Below are 16091 nucleotides of genomic sequence, written 5' to 3'. Positions count from 1 at the left end.
GCTCTAATAAGTGGCCTGCTGGAGATCTGACCTTGAGAGGGAATGAACCACATCGAGACCATAGTCAGCCTCATAAACCAAACCATAATGGACCGCTGACCTGCTGCATGACGTTATGACAATGAACAATAATTGGCGTGTTAATGGCTGTTGCTGTTGTGCTGCAAAATGTAGCAGCCAAGGGTCGAGTATCTGTTTGGTATGTTTCAGCACCATCTAGTGGTGACTGTTGGACACCACTGAGACACAGAGACGCAGACAGACAGACACACTGTGCGTGTATGTCGAAGCTTTCTAAATGAGGAAGAGTCTGAATATTGGGAAGTAGCAGAAGGTTTCCTATAGAAAATATGGGTGGGCTCAAAAAGACATGGAGGACAAAGAGTATCCGTTTTGAAAAGCTTAGTGAATTGAGATACATCTCATTAAGGAGGAGGCTTTTGGCTGGGAGTTGAGCCAGTTCAGACCCTGTTCTTAGTTGTCCTAGTTCAGTATAACTCGAGCCATTTTGAGTGAGATGTGTTCGGGAACCTTTACGGGAAGCCGGCTTCAGTGAGGCCAGTAACAGAGTGGCGAGGACATTAGGGGATATATATATATATATATATATATAACATATACAACATACTGTGTAGAACACACCATCTGCTGGACGGTATAACACATGTCTGGTGGTGTCCCATTAACCAGGTTTCATCCCAATGTGAGACCCAGTTCACTCAGACATCTGGACTCTCTCTGACAAATAGAATATACTGTATGAGGGGTAGGAGGAGGACGCGGTGGGGAGGTTCAGATCCGTGTCTGGTAAAAGCATCAGCTGAATGCTTCATCACATGTGTTTGACAGGTAAGACAATATTGCTCTTTTTAAATCAATAAGATATACGACTGATAAAGTGGTTAATGTCACATCTTACATTGATATAAAAGACTGATCTCTACGGAGCTCACCACATGTCTCAGAACCTGAAGTGAAACATGACAGATGATACAATAACACCTGAAAAAAATGGTATTGCGTCACACTTTTTGTTGAGTTACACTCACCAGTCACTCAAGGTATTTCATAAAAGTCTTTATTCATAAACTTGATGCAAGTTTACAAATTGCTGTACATGGTCAACGTCCCCCTTGCAATGAGAGAAATGAAACCCAAAAGAAATGAACTTGAATCATGCTGGGAGTGTAACCGAGTTCTGACCGGGGGTCACCACGGGACGACACCCAGCAGGGGGGCCGGGTCGGACCTCCTGGGATGGAGGGGGGTCCATCCTTAGTCACACCCACGGTCGACCTCCGGACCTCAGAGAGATGGTCCAACGTCCCGAAGACCAAGATCTCTCCAGGTCCTCCTGTTCAGCGGTGGTGGCACATCTTTATCAGATTCTTTTTTTTTTATCCGATAACACAAGCATGTGAACCGCGGCCGCATTTTAAAGCACCGGCTGATTTAAAGAGGACACGTGTAGTGGAAAGGAGTCCAGATGTCGCCTAATGAAGAGTCAACGAATACATCAGAGTAGAGCTGCTGTTGGTTAGAGGACAATAAGGGGTAAACCAAAATGGACCTGTACCTTTATATAGCTCTGCTTACTGCCCTGTATTCTGGGGGGGGGGGGGAACACCACTTGATATACCGACATGCACAAGACAGTACAACCAAAAGAGCCAGGGCGCACATCCTCCTAGATGCACTCATAAGCAAAGCAAAACCCTGCCCATCACTTCCAAACGTGCTTATTAAAAAGAGCTACCATTATACTCATTTTTATTTATTATTTATTTAAGTGTGAAGTTCAGAGGACGAATATGTCTGTATGCAGTCCAACAGCAAAAGAAAATAAATATAAACGAAAGACAAAAACCCCAACCCCCTAGCCAAAACACCTGCCAGTCAACGTCTTTTCTTAAAACAAGGGGAAGATTTGGAGTGTCTGGACTAAAGGTAATGACCTGTACTTTAGAAGTTTACATCTTCGACGTGACGCCATGCCTGGGTGAGCATGCAGTATGTATTCCTGAGTTTACTTCTCCAGAGAACAAAAGTGGGTCAGGTTGTAAAAACGTCCACGAATTAACCCTCTTCTTAAACCCATACTTCTGATTTGTGATTATGTTTGCCTGTGTGGAAATCCTGTGTGGAGTACTCGAAAAGAAAAGATTACATTGGGTGTCAAGTGGAATGGCTTGTACAAATAATCAATTATCTGAACCAAATTGTACATTATAGGCCCGTTGTGGCCACTTCTTTTAATTTCGGTAGACGGACTGAGGTTACGACAAACTCCACTTCAAAACATGAGGAATAACTTGGGACGGGGCTAAGCATCTACGCTGGTAGCTTAGCACACGGAAACGACTACAAGACGGAAAAAAAAACAAAGAACGGACACACATATGTAGAATGGCATCCGCTGGGATGCTTCTCAAGTGTCTCCTGCATATTCACATTTCGTCTTCGACTCAGCACAATGGGGGGGTATGGCAGCGAGGTCTCGGGTGGCAACAAATACCAGAGAGGTAGCGATGGGGGAAGCCGGGTCTGAAAAACGGTTTTGGTTCAACTGGGGGCATCCTGGTGCAGTCTTAGCGGTGTTGGGTCTGGGACTAGTGCATCCTGGTGCAGTCTTAGCGGTGTTGGGTCTGGGACTAGTGCTGATGATGATGATAATGTGAGGCTCTAGCAGTGTTATTAAAACATCTGGGGTAACACAGGATTACTTGTGGACAGAAAGTAAAAAAGGGCAGATGATGTGACGCTAAACTAAAGCTGATCAGGTGTCTTGTTCGGTCGTGCTGACGGAACATCTTGTTCAGTACATCCAGTTCCCTCGAATTGGTAAGGATTCGTAAGAGGGGGATGGGACGTGAATAGCCACAATGTCCCACGGAAACAAACAGAGGCATCACAGTCAAGAGGTACCATTGAGGGAGAGAAATTAATGTTACGGTCACCAATTACAACTGAGACTCAGAACTCAGAATCCGGAAATAAACGCAGTAGTCGTTTAAAATCACATAAGAAAAATAAAATAGGTTTAAGTTTTCGTAAATTGTTCTTTTACTTATGCAAAAACATCGATTAAGCAGTTTTTCTTTCCTTATTCTTTAAAGTTGCGTCGACTCTGCTGTTAATAGTCATGGGTATATAGTGACGCAGCCTCTGCCTTGGCAAAGACCCACACACGGTTACATTTAAAAACAGATCCATTTGCAGGAGTACAAATTTACATGTTTACACGTGGAGTTAAAATCAAACTACATTACAGTGTGATTCACTTCCAATCCGAGGCCTCCGTTTGACCCGGTCGCGTACAAGCGGACTGCCAGGTGCGGTCAGAGGTTCTGTGTGCTGCAGACACGTGGACAGTCCCAGACTAGTTCTGCTGGAGCAGTGACAGAAGCCTCCTCGACCAACGCGGCGGCAGGAGGAGGAGGAGGAGGAGGAGGAGGGCGTGCCCTCGTCGGGGTTTGATCCAGGCCATCGACGAGCTGTTTAATCCCCTTTCCCAGCTGCAGAGCTCAGAATCGTACGGCTGATAGCAAGCTGGCCTCTGGAGCGTGATATCCCAGAGTCTTGGCGATACACAAGATTTTACATGAGCACAAATATTATACAACGTCACCGGTGGGTCCCCGTGCGGAAGCGGCGCCTCCAGGCCACTAGGGGGCGATACGTACGGTTGTCGGGCGTGATGTGAGGAGGCGGACGCGACATGGGTATTGACCTCACGGCTTGCCTGGGGAGAGGAGTGGGCCTTGTCCGGCGGCCTCGCAGCTCGGTGGTAAGGCTCACACGGCCCCCCCTCCTCCCCTCTCACTCGCCACCAAATCACACGGGATGCTCCGCAAGCCCACCGCCCGACGCCGGGGGGGGGGGGGGGGGGGGGGGGGGAGGGGGGGGGGTCGGCGCTTCTTCGTGACACGTCAGGAAAATCAAAAACAGATGAGGCAAGAGGCGCAGGAGAGAGGGAGAGAGAGGTGGAGATTGGATCTCCTGCCAAGCAGCGGATGGGTTTGGGGGTAAGGGGGTTGTGCACACCGGTTGGGGATGGGTTCCGAATCCAGGTTCCAGAATTTGGTCACAAGAAAGAAAAAGAAAAAAAAAAAGAAAAAAATTGGGGGGGAAGGAACCGTGTAAGATGTGTGGTCCCAGTGCGGGGGGGGGAGGGAGGGAGGGGAGAAGGGGGTGGCGAGGGTTCCTAGCCGTCCTCTTTAGGTGGGGTGTACCAACCTGCAGGGTGAACAAGAACACATGTTCTCACAGCAGGAACAGGGCACAGTGTTCTCTGGAACGAGGTGGTACGTCTACGAGTTAGTCAAGTTATTATTCAAGTCACATCTCATTTTGATGGCTAAAGGATGTACATATTAACACAAGGGATATACACATACATAATACAGCACTACTCCTCATTTCCAAATCCCTTACTATGCAAACTTTCTTCCGTTCCACTACAAAAATGCCAATCAGCGCTGACGCACCCCTAAAGCTCCACCCAGCTGTGTTACGTCACCTCAACCCCACTTTAAACCACTCCGTCCAAAACACTACACCCACCAGACTGTACAGAACAATCTGGACGATTCCGGCTCCCAATCCAACCAGCCAGCTGCCGCAGCCAACAACAGAACGCTGCCCACGGTTCCACTTGGCTGAGCTTTGGTTTGGGTCGTGGTCGCCTGACGCCCGTGGGGTGTTGTCAAGTGTGATTCTAGACTCTAGGGAGGGTGCCACGTCTCACTGCACCGCTAACTTCCTCCTGGACAGGCCACTTTACTGTACGTTAATATTTGCAGCAACAGGAGCTAGTGGGCGGTTTTCTGTACTCCGTAGAGCACGTCCTCCCTCCCAGAGTGGAACAGATAAGGACTTGAGGAAGTTTGTAGAAGGAAAACAAACTGGGTGTTGAACATTTAAAAAAAAGTGCATTGTACATTTTAAATTGTAAATGTCTTCTGACCATGAATTTAAATAAATAATGTAGATGTTATTAATACACGGCCAGCATTGGATAACAGGATAATCTCGCCGTTTTAAACTTGGTGAACGCACTGAGATAGAAGACATCCAAGGAAATATTACACACATCTAAGGTGTAAGACACGAGTGAGAAGACATCAGGGAGCTGTGAGGTTAACCTGACAGACTCAATGTACCCTGATGCTGCTGCTAGTTCACTGAGCGGCTTTGACAACCGCGAATGTCATTAAGAAAATGTGCACGATTTTTGTTTTTAGGTGAGATTCCTGTGAGGATAAGTATCTTGATTCGTATCTTCTAGGATTCGGTTGCGATTCACAACTTTCAGGAGACATTTTTTTCTTTCGTCCTTAGGTTTGACGCAATCCTTTGTCATAAACTTTTCAATTGTAAAAACGACATAATCCTATGCACACTTTACTCTGCTATATAGATTCGGAATCAGGAAATATCGGTCAATGTTCCTTTACAAGTTAATCTTTCTGTTCAAACCATTTTTCTGCTGAGATTAGAGCAGCTAACCATGGATGCAATTCTACCGTAACCAAAGCGAGACAATTCTCTTGTTCGATGAGATAAAATAAAAATAAAAAGTTACACTTAAAAGCACTTAAAGAAATTAAAAGTACCTTCTGGTCATGTCAACTTTATATATTTTTGAATTCAGTACGCTCTAGAGAGGTAGAGTAAATAATGAGTAGGAGTAGCAGCTGACCCACTTTCACTGTGGGCAGGTTGAATAAGCAGGTAATGGCAAACGTAATGACTACGTTCTATTCCTTGCGTAGTCATGGTGATGCAATAAAAATGGATTCTTAAGTCATTCTTATGGATTCTAAGTTGGAGTAAGTCGATATCGATTGCTGTCGTTTCTGCTATTCACGCAAAAAATGTAATACCAACCATGATGGCTATATCAATCGATTAAATGACGCACAGGATAATGTTGTTAACTGGCATTACGTCACTGCCAGTGTTCATACTCCAATGTGTTGACACGTAACTGGGATAGGGTTTCTGTAAACAAGGTAAGCATTGCTGCGTCTGTGAAATAGGAGACAAACAAACACTCACCATTCTTTTCGTGGATCTGAACCAGGGATTTGTAGGACTGTTGTGCTCTTGCAAGATTGTACTGGTTCTTGAGAAGTCAGAAGGTGATAGTTAGAAGTCATTCGGTCATGTAATAGCAATCGCTCACTCAAGCATTAAATAGGACAGGTAAAGACACCAAAACGACCATGATAGCATTCGGTAGCCAATCTATTGCTATCTCTCCTCAGAACGCCTGGCCAACCTGAGACAGGCCTGACTGTGTGGGATACAGTGGAGCGTACATGCGTAGGATATTTCAGATGCTGATTGCAGCCCACACTCCATTAGACCTACTCCAACACACTTTCCCTCGTGGGAGAACTGTTTGAACCGACCATAGCGCTAATCACTCTAACAGCACCCTCTGTCGCGTCAATGAATAACTAAACACCTTGTCCTTCGTACAGGACCATTTGACTCCCGGCTGAAACTATCAGCACGGGTTAAATATCACTGCCGCAGGCCCGTCTGTGTTGCAAAGTTGTCTTGTGTGTTGTGTTCTACTTAATGTACACACTTATTGTTATTGTGGGCCCTTGCACCTAAAATAGTATCTTATCCTTGCTATCTTTGGTGTACAAGGGGAATGGGTTAACCTAGCAATTGTAAGTGCTTGGCACTTGTTTCTATGAACATCCTTACTCTACAGACTTCTTCTGACAAATGTACTTATTATAAATCGCTTTGGATTAAAGCGTCTGCTAAATTAACTAAACATAAATGCGCAAAGTTAGCGATCAACAGGTTTCAGGTTATCTGGGCAGATGCACTCTTCCATCGGAGCACTGCTTACCTTATTGGCTCCAAACTGCACTCTGGCTTTTCCTTTGACTAAAGTGGCGTTGATCTGCATGATGACAGACTCTATTGAATAGGCACTACTCCAACCCTGTAATACACAAGCCCAAATGTTAGGTCACAGAGGCTTCAAACAGCCTTCCATACAATGTGGTGGAGTGAGTGCGTATGCATGCATGTATTTGAGCATGAACCAAATGCACGGGGGCAATAGGACCTGCCTGCTTGGTCAGAAGCTCCATGCACAGGGCTCCTCCTCCGAGAACGTATCTAGCCGGACAGACAGACGGACGAGGGGAACAGGGACAACAGCAGGTTCAGACGACACAGCGGCTGTCTCTGGTTAACATTAAAGAGGAACAGAGGCGCCGATGTGTCGGAAGGTGGACCGACCGGCCGGGCGACTCACCCTCCGGAGAGAACCGGGGAAACCACTCGCACGAACGGAGGATCGAAGGGGAAGTTATCCTGGGGAGAGACAAAGGGGAGGGTGGGGTTGTCGTCGTTGGTGAGATATGCGTGTTGTAGTACTGGCAGTCATGCTGAACTAGAATAGCCCCGAGTGACTTCTGCATACTTTGTATGAGAAGTTGAGGAGTATGTAGTCCATCCCCTCCTTTTCCTTCAGCACCTGGAGATCACTGTGCAAAGGGCTGTCTGGGTCCACTCTGTGGTGACGGGAACACACGCATCGTTCAGGACAGCGCCGCTTGTCGACTCATCCCAGATGGGGAACTCGGAATGTGTGTGTAATCATGGGGTGATTTGAAGAACGAATGCCATCGGCAGTGAGTGACTCAGAAACGGGTGACTTACGTTCTCAGCTTGACGTGCCATTCATAGAGGCTGTCGTTGACCAGCTCCACCGAGTAGATACCTACTCTCGGAGAGACGGAGAGGGTTACATCCAATAGCAGACTTTACTAATCAGACACAAGGCAGATGATGTGAGAGTAGGTTCTGGTGTCTGTGTGTTCTGGTGTCGGTGTGTACCCGTCTTGTAGCTCTGGGACCGGTAGATCTCCCTCAGCTCTTTCATCAGCCGGTCCGAGGCCTGCACCGAGCCAGAGACGGCACCCTGGAAAGATAAGTAAAGAAACAATAGCAACCAGTAGAAACAACACTGGCTGCTCAAGAGGCTTTCACAGCCTAATAGGAAAAGCAGATAATAGAAGTCCACTAAAATAGAACCTACCGCTAGAATCTGTAATGGATTACAGCTCTAACATCAAACACATTTTATTTTGATAAAATACTTACATATTTCTACCAACTTTTATTTACTTGACCATTTCAAAATATTGCGTGTTTCTGCTCATTTATAAAAAACAATGTTGTTCTCATTGTATCCGGGATTGTAGAGTAATCCAAAATTGAGAAGCAGCTTGACAGGGCATCTTTACATTTTGACAAGTTATTAAACCAGCCCCACGGCTAAAACAGGGAAATCAACGTGTGATCTGGCTGGAACAGGTTAAATCTGTGTGTATGTGTCTGCAGTGCATTGAAGGGCAGAGTAACCTGAAGGGACTGAACCAGCACTGCACTCTTTGAACAAAGACACCGCTCTCTGCGTATTGTTAGCCCTTCACAAAGCCTCTGCTCGTCTGTCATTACAACAGGAAACAAGCACCTGACCACGACCCAATCCTGGGTCCACACACACACACACACACACACACACACACACACACACACACACACACACACACACACACACACACACACACACACACACACACACACACACACACGTGTGCGCGAGGCAGCGACACACTACTGACCTACAGACTACTAGTGTACATAAGCTAGACAGACTACTAGTATCCATGGCATGCTCCCCGCCCCCCAGAGAAGTAGGAAAAGTTGACCTTACCGAATGAGCACTTACGTTCAAGTGGTCCTGCCTCTGGTTCTTGCGGATCTTCTCGAGGATGGCCAGGTTCTCCTTCTCGATGCCGTCGTCCTCCGACTTCTTTCCGTCCACTGGCTCCTCCTCTTTCATGTCGTAGTGGTCGAGGTCCTCGATGTCCTGTTGGGTTCCAGGACAAAACACGCTTTACTGGCCCGCCACATCCACAGCCCGATGGAGCCTAGTATACAACGCCACCCGGGCTATTGACTGTTCACAGTGCTGCCCATCTGGTGGACGTTCCCGAGCCCCACAGATCCCCCCCCCCCCCCCCACCAGGTCTGAACCAGCCATGTTAATCTACGTGGTAACCTTGATAAGGCCAATGTATGCACTGATCAATGCCTATGGACACTGAATGGACATCGCCAAAAATCAATGTTTATATTCAGTCCTACACTTTATATATAAACTATGATATATTCTTTTTCTTATTCCCATGTCCATATTCCCGATCCTAACTGTCTTTGGAACTGCTGCTAGTGAATTATTTTCAATTGTTCCGCCTTATTCTTTGCCATTTGTTTAGCTTGCTTATGGCTGAATTTCATTGTTCAGAATGACCCTGTGTTACAGTGTGCATCTGATAATAAGGAAATGACTTGCATCAATTTGGAAGGTTTAGTCACTTTTGGAAGGTTAAGGTCCAGTGTTTGCAGAAGGTGACCAGGCTGGACCAATGCCATTGACATTTTGATTTGATATAGGAAATTAAATATATTTGTTCAAATTCCTAGTCCACAGGATGGGGAAGTATGTAATAGAACTTCATCTCTTAAGCTGCATGTAGTGTTAATGCCTTTGCACATATGAATGGATGGAAAAGGCAAACATGCCTTGATATTTCAGTCTGTATATAAAATAGCTCCACTGCTCATATTAGCAGTAGAGCTACTGACTACACAGCCCCTCTGGGAGCAGGGCCCGGTGGCTCCTCTGCTGGCTCAGAACCCTTGACAAGATCTTGTCTGAACACAGCTTGAAAAACAGAGTGGGTGCAGAAGAAGATGAAAAGAAACAAAAATATGGACCAAATAAAAAAACAGAACAATGTTTTGGACAGCAAGTATATTTCAAACCCTCATTCCGTCACATAAAATTCAGTAAACCATACATTGTGATATCTGTGAACAAGGGAACACCCTTACCTCTCCCATCTCTTCCTCCTCCTCTTCCTCAGAGGTGACCTCGTCTGTCGTTCCATGCTGAAAGACAAATCAACACAATTAATTAATTCATAAATGAATGCATCAACTAGCACGAGTGGAGTAACGTAGCTAGAGGCAGAACCACTGGGGCCCGCGGGTCAATCTGCAAAGAGAACAGTGCCTCTGGCTGCTGGTGACCAAAGGCAGAGACTATTGATCTGTTCAGAGCATGCACCTCATCATACGCTGGTCAGCTGTGATGCAGGCCAGGCTGGCTCTGCAGTGAACACGAGCAGACTTGGCTTGCCTCGGTCCGTGCCATATCTATAAATATACACTTTTCATCCACAATCAAACAGGAGCCCGTTGGCCCGTCATGGGCGATGGCTTGACGAGAGTGCATCGGGCAGCCTTGCCTTTCGGTCGGGCCCCACCGGCCCTGCAGGTAGGGGCTGATCCAGCATCTCCACATCGGGGTGCTGGGGGAGGTTGTACAGGCGGCAGAGGTCACAGATGAGCTTCTTCAGCTGCTGCAGGAGCTGGGAGATAAAACGGAGACCGATGTTTGAGATACAGGCCCGTCTTGTGACAAACATCGGCCAACAGATATACAGTCTCTGGCCTAGATAGATTGCTGCACGGCTTTGTGAAACAAAAATAAAGGAGGACGTGTAACGACTGCACCATATGTCTATAGTTCATAATTCATTGAATTGTTTGTTATTCCAACATATTGTTAACATAAACCAGTTGCTAACATAAGTTAACAACTGTTAGTTAACATAAGTTAATTGTGAAAAAATTATGCATGAAAGAAAACATTACTATTAAGATTGGACATATTGTAATTTGATTAACCCCAAACTGCATTATACAATAAATCAATGCAACAACAAACCACCACAACTACAACCAATTTCTATTTAGAGAGGGTGATCTAACTTTTCTATACTACTTGTCACATTTTGCACATAATGAGATTAGACATTGTGCAAGGTGTCAACAGTAAACATTCCAGCACAACATAGCTGACATGCCACTCATAGAATAAATACAAATGCAATTATATAAAGTGGACTATAGGGTGTTCAAAAGCAATAAGTACAGTCGGCCTAATCTGAAGAATGCACCTACTGACATAACATTATGGTGGCTCATTGACCACCAACAGGAAATAAAGTTTACCAAAGCCCAGAATTACGACAAAAACGATGTCATCATCAATGGATTTCTAAAAATGCTGGGGCCTGAAATTAATTATTCTCAGCCAGCCGCCACCGTGTATGCAGTGGATAAACGCAGACCGGTATACCAACCAATGTATTGCCTCTTCTGACATCCTCCAACCGCTCCAAGACTTGCGTTAGGCTGGGGTCATCGGAGTCTACGAACCATATGGGCGGTGTGGACGGATAGGACTCCTGGATAGAGATTACATCACATCAACACAACAACGCAGCAACATTTGATGGAACCAGATTGTGCACTTGAACTCTCTGTTGTGTAACGTCCTGCCACACTGATCCGTTCTGATCTGAAGTTCGCAACACAACACTACACATTCATTTCGCATTTTAACCCACCAGGTCGCATAATAAACACAACTCAACATCCCACACACAAAGACGATAAAAAAAGATGAGCCCAGTGGCTGTTTGTAAAGCGGGGCTAGCTGCTAAGTAAAGCTAACTAGGCTAACGGAGGCTAGCCAAGCCGGGGACAACAAGGGCTGGGGTTGGTGTCATCCACCCACCGTAATGTTACAGTGGATGATCAGCAGCTTCTCCCCCGTCACGTTGAACTGGCAGCTCAGTTCGTCGGGCTTCCAGTCGATGATCCTGAATCGTTCGTGGTTCGGGTCGAAAATGGACTCCAGGAACTTCAGCTCGGCCTTAAGCCCCGACACCGACATGTTCCACCGCGCATCTCCGGCCGGGCCGCCGGGGGGGGGACGGGGATCGGCGGGCAAGCAGCTGCGGTGGAGCGGGCGGGCGGGTGTCTGGAGGAGGGAGAGGTAGCCTCGCCTCGCGTCGTCCCAGTCCTAACAATTACTAAACACTAAAACTATGATAACTAATAATAACTTGAACACAACGACGACTACACCCGAGGTGCTCTGTTATCGTCAACAACCCGTCCGGTCTGATGTCTCCTCGCGGGTCCGCCGCTGTTGACTAGCTCGCTACGAAGCAGCTAGCCGCTAAGCTACGAGCTAGGCTAGCTCCACCTCCGCTGATTTGCTCCGAGTTTAGCCTGCTACATGCTAGCGGGCTCGTCCCCTTGTTGTTGTCGTCTATTGTTGTGTCCGATCACTAGATCGTCCGCATCGTAGCAAGCCTCGTTCCTGGACCACAGCCCTTTACTGTCCACTGCAGGGTCCAGCAGTAGCTCAGTGTCACACTTCCAACACAACACAGTCCCCACCAGTCCGGAGATCACAACTTGTAGTCCGACGTCTGGTTCGTTTCGCTGCGTTACCAGCCGTGCTCAGCTGAATCTTATTGTGGGGTTTAAAGATGGCGTCGTGCGGCTCCTTGCTCCCGCAGCATCCCAGCATGCACCGCGAGGAGGGGGGGGGGGTATTCTAGGCAGAAAGTTTGTTTACTAAAACTGTCATTTCTCAGAATCAGACGCCTCCTTCTAATATTAAAATAGCACCACTAAGGGACAATAACATAATATGGGGACATATATTCTTTACCTGCTAGACTGTATAATCTCTATAGGAATGGCCAAACGAGGTATAAAATACAAAAAAAATATTAACAAATTATTTAATTAAATGGGGCCCTGTATGCAGCCTTTTGTCTATTAGAATTTACATTCAGATCAGAAGGCTTTTAGAACTAAGTGATCAAAGCCAAGCCCAGTTATTTTCAAGAGATTATATTTTACAGTAATACTTTTACTTTCAAGTATTATGCAACAACTTATGCCACCTACTCTCTGCTCGATTGGTCTCAGCCTCAAGCCTACATATGTTGCTTTGGAGAAAACTGTGTGCTAAATTACAGAATGATAATGTTAATAGAAACATACTGACTGTCTGCTATCTTTGCTGTGGCAAAAGATAATGGCAATCATTTATGTTTAGTTATTAAGCAGACAACTTGGTTAACAACCTCTCCAGTGGATTCAAGAAAAACCTTTCAGTCCATATTGGAGTGCTGTATTAAAAACTTCATTAAAAATATACACTTTTTTTTCTACAGGATGGTTGAAAACAAAGAAACGCATGTTGGTCATTATGTCACTGGCAACTAGTGTGTTGGTGGAAGAGATTAGTCTTCAGGTGCCTAAAGCCTGAAAGGGACTCCAACCTTTGGGGAGCAGGTTCTATCATCGAGGTACCACATATGAAAAACACTGTGTCTGTTGAGCCTAGCAGAAGAGACAAGCCTAGACATGGGGTTGAGGTAAATTTAGGTTAATCTTTGCATATATACAAGAAGAACAAGAAGATGGTACTAAGGACGATTCTATTTTTCATCAAGAATAGCAGGATCTTGGTGCTATGGTTGCACATATGAAGAAGAGAAGGTTCTCAATTCTTCCACTTGAATACCCTTTTCACCTTTCATTCTTCAAGCCATTTTTTGGGTTACTTAAATGCCCACTGTGTAATCTAATTGGACTGTCCAAGTATTCTTCACTCTTCACACAAAGTGCTCTAGATATAATGGCTATGGCATATTATTAATAATTTGCACATCGTACAATCAACTATTCTTGATCAGAAAAAGATTAGATCCAAGAAAACAAGACAACAGTACTTGGGTAACAACACACTACTATATGGTCAGAGAACTGATGCATTCGCCCTACCACTAGATGGTAGCAGACACAAATGGCATTTATTTTCTGTAGTTCACTATGACAACAGACGGTCAACTTGTGTTTTGTACCTGCATCTACATCTTTTGAGCTTGGAGAGACGTATTTAAATCTTCTCGAACCCTTAACCCTCTAAATGCAGACAGTCACGGTCAGCTTTAAAAGTCATTACCCTCACATCAACAATTTCCCTGCAAACCGTTTATTTCCAACTCTTTATCATGAGTCAACACCATCGATGTTCCTTAAGCTACTAATATTGGAATACCAGTTGTTTCCTTAGAAAGTCAAACGGCAGACCCTGAGGTAAACTTGGCTCTGATTGGAGGTCGAAGGAATTCCTTGTCGAAGAAACATGAATTATTCATGTCACATAGAGCCACAGAGAAGGAAATGGTTATCCCAAACTGAATTTTATTTCACCATATTCCCCCGGTGTGGATTTACACAATTGAGTCACCCATTTTTAGATGACAGTAACAGTTTAATAGATAACAATAAGAAACCTGGTGGCCGATAAGGGTACTATGGCCAATAATTACAGGAATTGATGAAAAAAGGCACCAACTATAAGTGTAATTTGTAGTGGGGAGACAACACAAGACAAGTACTTAATAACTAATAAGTAATAACCCTCCATCTTGATGAAGGTGGGCCATGTGGTGAATCCTGTAGGTGACTGGTGTGGTAATCTGGACCACCAATGACATGGCAGGTTCAATAACCTGAGGGGCAATTTTGCTGAATTTATTGTGGTCAATTGCCAGCCGCCTAATTTATGAACTTACTTTGTGTTGGACACAGACGTGGGATATTATGGCTGATGTGGTCCGGTCAGCAGCTTGGCTGATGTCTACGTTTCTCTGGAAAGGCCAGGGTTTCACTCCACTTCACAACGTAATTCATTTCTTCAGCCATTCGGCCGAACGGCTGCAAGTGCCGGACTTTCTTTGTTGTATATTACATTACAACGGAAAGTGTATCTTATCTCAGGGCAACATCTTATGTACCCCAGTGTTCTTGAGATGAGGGGAAAACACAATTGTTACGTTTTCCAGATTGAGCTCACTTATGATCAGATCAATAACATTCAGTCTTTATTGGTGTAATCGGCACCTGTTCATCTCGGAATAAACACCAATCAAAAGTGTTGTGATAACATTGTAATTCTTTATATACTGGTTAAAGCATGTTTATGTTAGCCTATGTAGCACGCAAGGACAATAGAAAGGCCGATAAGATATTGAGTGAATGTTTTACGGGCAGCATACAAGGGATTGGCAGTCCAATGGAAGGCCTTCCAACATTTTAAGATAAATAGTAATACATAATACTTTCTTGGCCATGTCACAAAAACATTTGTAATCAATCTCTTAAAACAAATGTCTTAGCTGTGATTGTCTTTCCCATCTGTTTTATGAGCAAACAGCAGATTTGTAGTCAGTCACATCCTGAATGTGCATGCACTTATAAAGAGGAAGAGCGCGGTTGTCCGTTATTAATGCTCTTCCTCTGTCCTCCATCTGCCCTGGTGAGGAAGTGGATTAAATCCCTGTCTTCATCGGATCCCCTCAGTCCGTCCCCAGAAAGGAGGAGCAAATCATCTCTCAGCGTTTACAACCTTTATTATATCTTTATGATGAAGGCCCTGTGCCGTTCTCAGGAAGACCATGAAATGCACTCCGAGACTCTCGTATACTCGTAGACTCATATCCCGTATCTCGTGTGTCAGGCCTTACTTACTGCAGTGTACACACCCAGCCATCTCCATGGTTATTTTCTTTATGTTAAAACAAAAATCATTATAGTCCACTTAATGGCTTTATAATGAAACTGCAAATTAATGCACAAATTGGTCTTCCAACTGTAATTGCATAGTATTAGGTTTAACAATTCGGCTTTGTTTATGAAATATAGTTCCAAACCAGACAGGATGCTATTTAGATGAAGAATAATCAATTAGGTTGAATTATAATATATATAAACAGGATTTGATAAAATGAGGACAGCTAAGCCACAAGATTGTCTTTTAAGATGAGTCACCAGAATGAATTCACAAACCCACTGACACATCTGCGTTCCCAAATTGCTGATTAAACCTGAGATCTTCAGCATAGCCTGAAGCGTAAAGGAGATTCAGGAGTTAGAGGTAAAAAAAACCAGCAACTTTATGCAGGAGGAACCGGAAGGACATGAACCAGAGTCTAGACGTCTAGAGGAGATGAGGAAGGGAGAGAAGAGAATACGCTGTGTGATGTCTCAGTTTTACTGCAAACAGATGTTCAGAAGGCCCAAGCAGAAGACCGGTTTGGCTGGCA

At 45.0% G+C, this 16091-nt stretch overlaps 1 protein-coding gene across 2 annotated transcripts; it reads right to left on the bottom strand.

Annotated features, from left to right (window-relative positions):
- Positions 1 to 2620: 2620 nt before the first annotated feature.
- On the bottom strand, positions 2621 to 12477 carry LOC307075965 (ubiquitin-conjugating enzyme E2 Q2-like). 2 transcript variants are annotated; one of them, XM_079736748.1, is made up of 13 exons: positions 11693 to 12477; positions 11256 to 11360; positions 10356 to 10478; positions 9940 to 9996; positions 8771 to 8911; positions 7873 to 7957; positions 7696 to 7756; positions 7457 to 7547; positions 7289 to 7347; positions 7101 to 7149; positions 6875 to 6970; positions 6061 to 6127; positions 2621 to 4236 (listed from the first exon to the last, which is right to left on the bottom strand). In XM_079736748.1, exons 1-13 carry the CDS (start codon positions 11849 to 11851, stop codon positions 4205 to 4207), a joined length of 1125 nt encoding a protein of 374 aa, XP_079592874.1. In that variant the 5' UTR covers positions 11852 to 12477; the 3' UTR covers positions 2621 to 4204. The 2 variants fall into 2 exon arrangements, with proteins under 2 accessions (XP_079592874.1, XP_079592873.1); XM_079736747.1 differs by having other exon boundaries at positions 8756 to 8911; positions 11693 to 12476.
- Positions 12478 to 16091: the final 3614 nt, after the last annotated feature.

The sequence above is a fragment of the Pollachius pollachius genome (assembly GCF_949987615.1).
Source record: "Pollachius pollachius genome assembly, chromosome: 5".
Lineage (NCBI taxonomy): Eukaryota > Metazoa > Chordata > Actinopteri > Gadiformes > Gadidae > Pollachius > Pollachius pollachius.
This window is presented reverse-complemented; position numbering and strand designations above follow the sequence as displayed.